Raw genomic sequence first — 240 nt, 5'->3', positions numbered from 1 at the left:
GCGTGGAGCAGCAGGCGGGGACGGGCCGCTGCGCGGGCAGGGCTGCGGCGAGCCGAGCGGCTGGGCCCAGCGCCGGCGCGGATGGCGGACTCGCAGCTGTTCTGCGTGGCCGAGGAGCGCAGCGGTCACTGCGCCGTGGTGGACGGAAACTTCCTCTACGTGTGGGGGGGCTACGTGGTAAGGGGAAGAGGCGGGACGGGGAGGACTCGCGCCGGGAGCTCGCCCGGCCTCCGGGCCAGA

General features: G+C 75.4%; 1 protein-coding gene across 2 annotated transcripts in view; it reads left to right on the top strand.

Moving 5' to 3' along the window:
* The window catches only part of KLHDC1 (kelch domain containing 1), a 31265-nt gene continuing 31025 nt past the window's right edge, over positions 1-240 (top strand). The window contains exon 1 of one of the 2 annotated variants that reach the window (XM_004681893.2): positions 1-177. In XM_004681893.2, coding sequence (XP_004681950.1) covers positions 82-177 — 96 coding nt within the window. In that variant the 5' untranslated portion in view covers positions 1-81. The remainder of the gene's footprint in view (positions 178-240) is intronic. The other variant, XM_012724323.1, reaches the window with a different exon arrangement.

This window comes from Condylura cristata, unplaced genomic scaffold (assembly GCF_000260355.1).
Source record: "Condylura cristata isolate star-nosed mole 26May11 unplaced genomic scaffold, ConCri1.0 scaffold00013, whole genome shotgun sequence".
NCBI lineage: Eukaryota > Metazoa > Chordata > Mammalia > Eulipotyphla > Talpidae > Condylura > Condylura cristata.
Note: the sequence above shows the minus strand (reverse complement) of the source record. Positions and strands in the feature narration are given on the sequence as shown.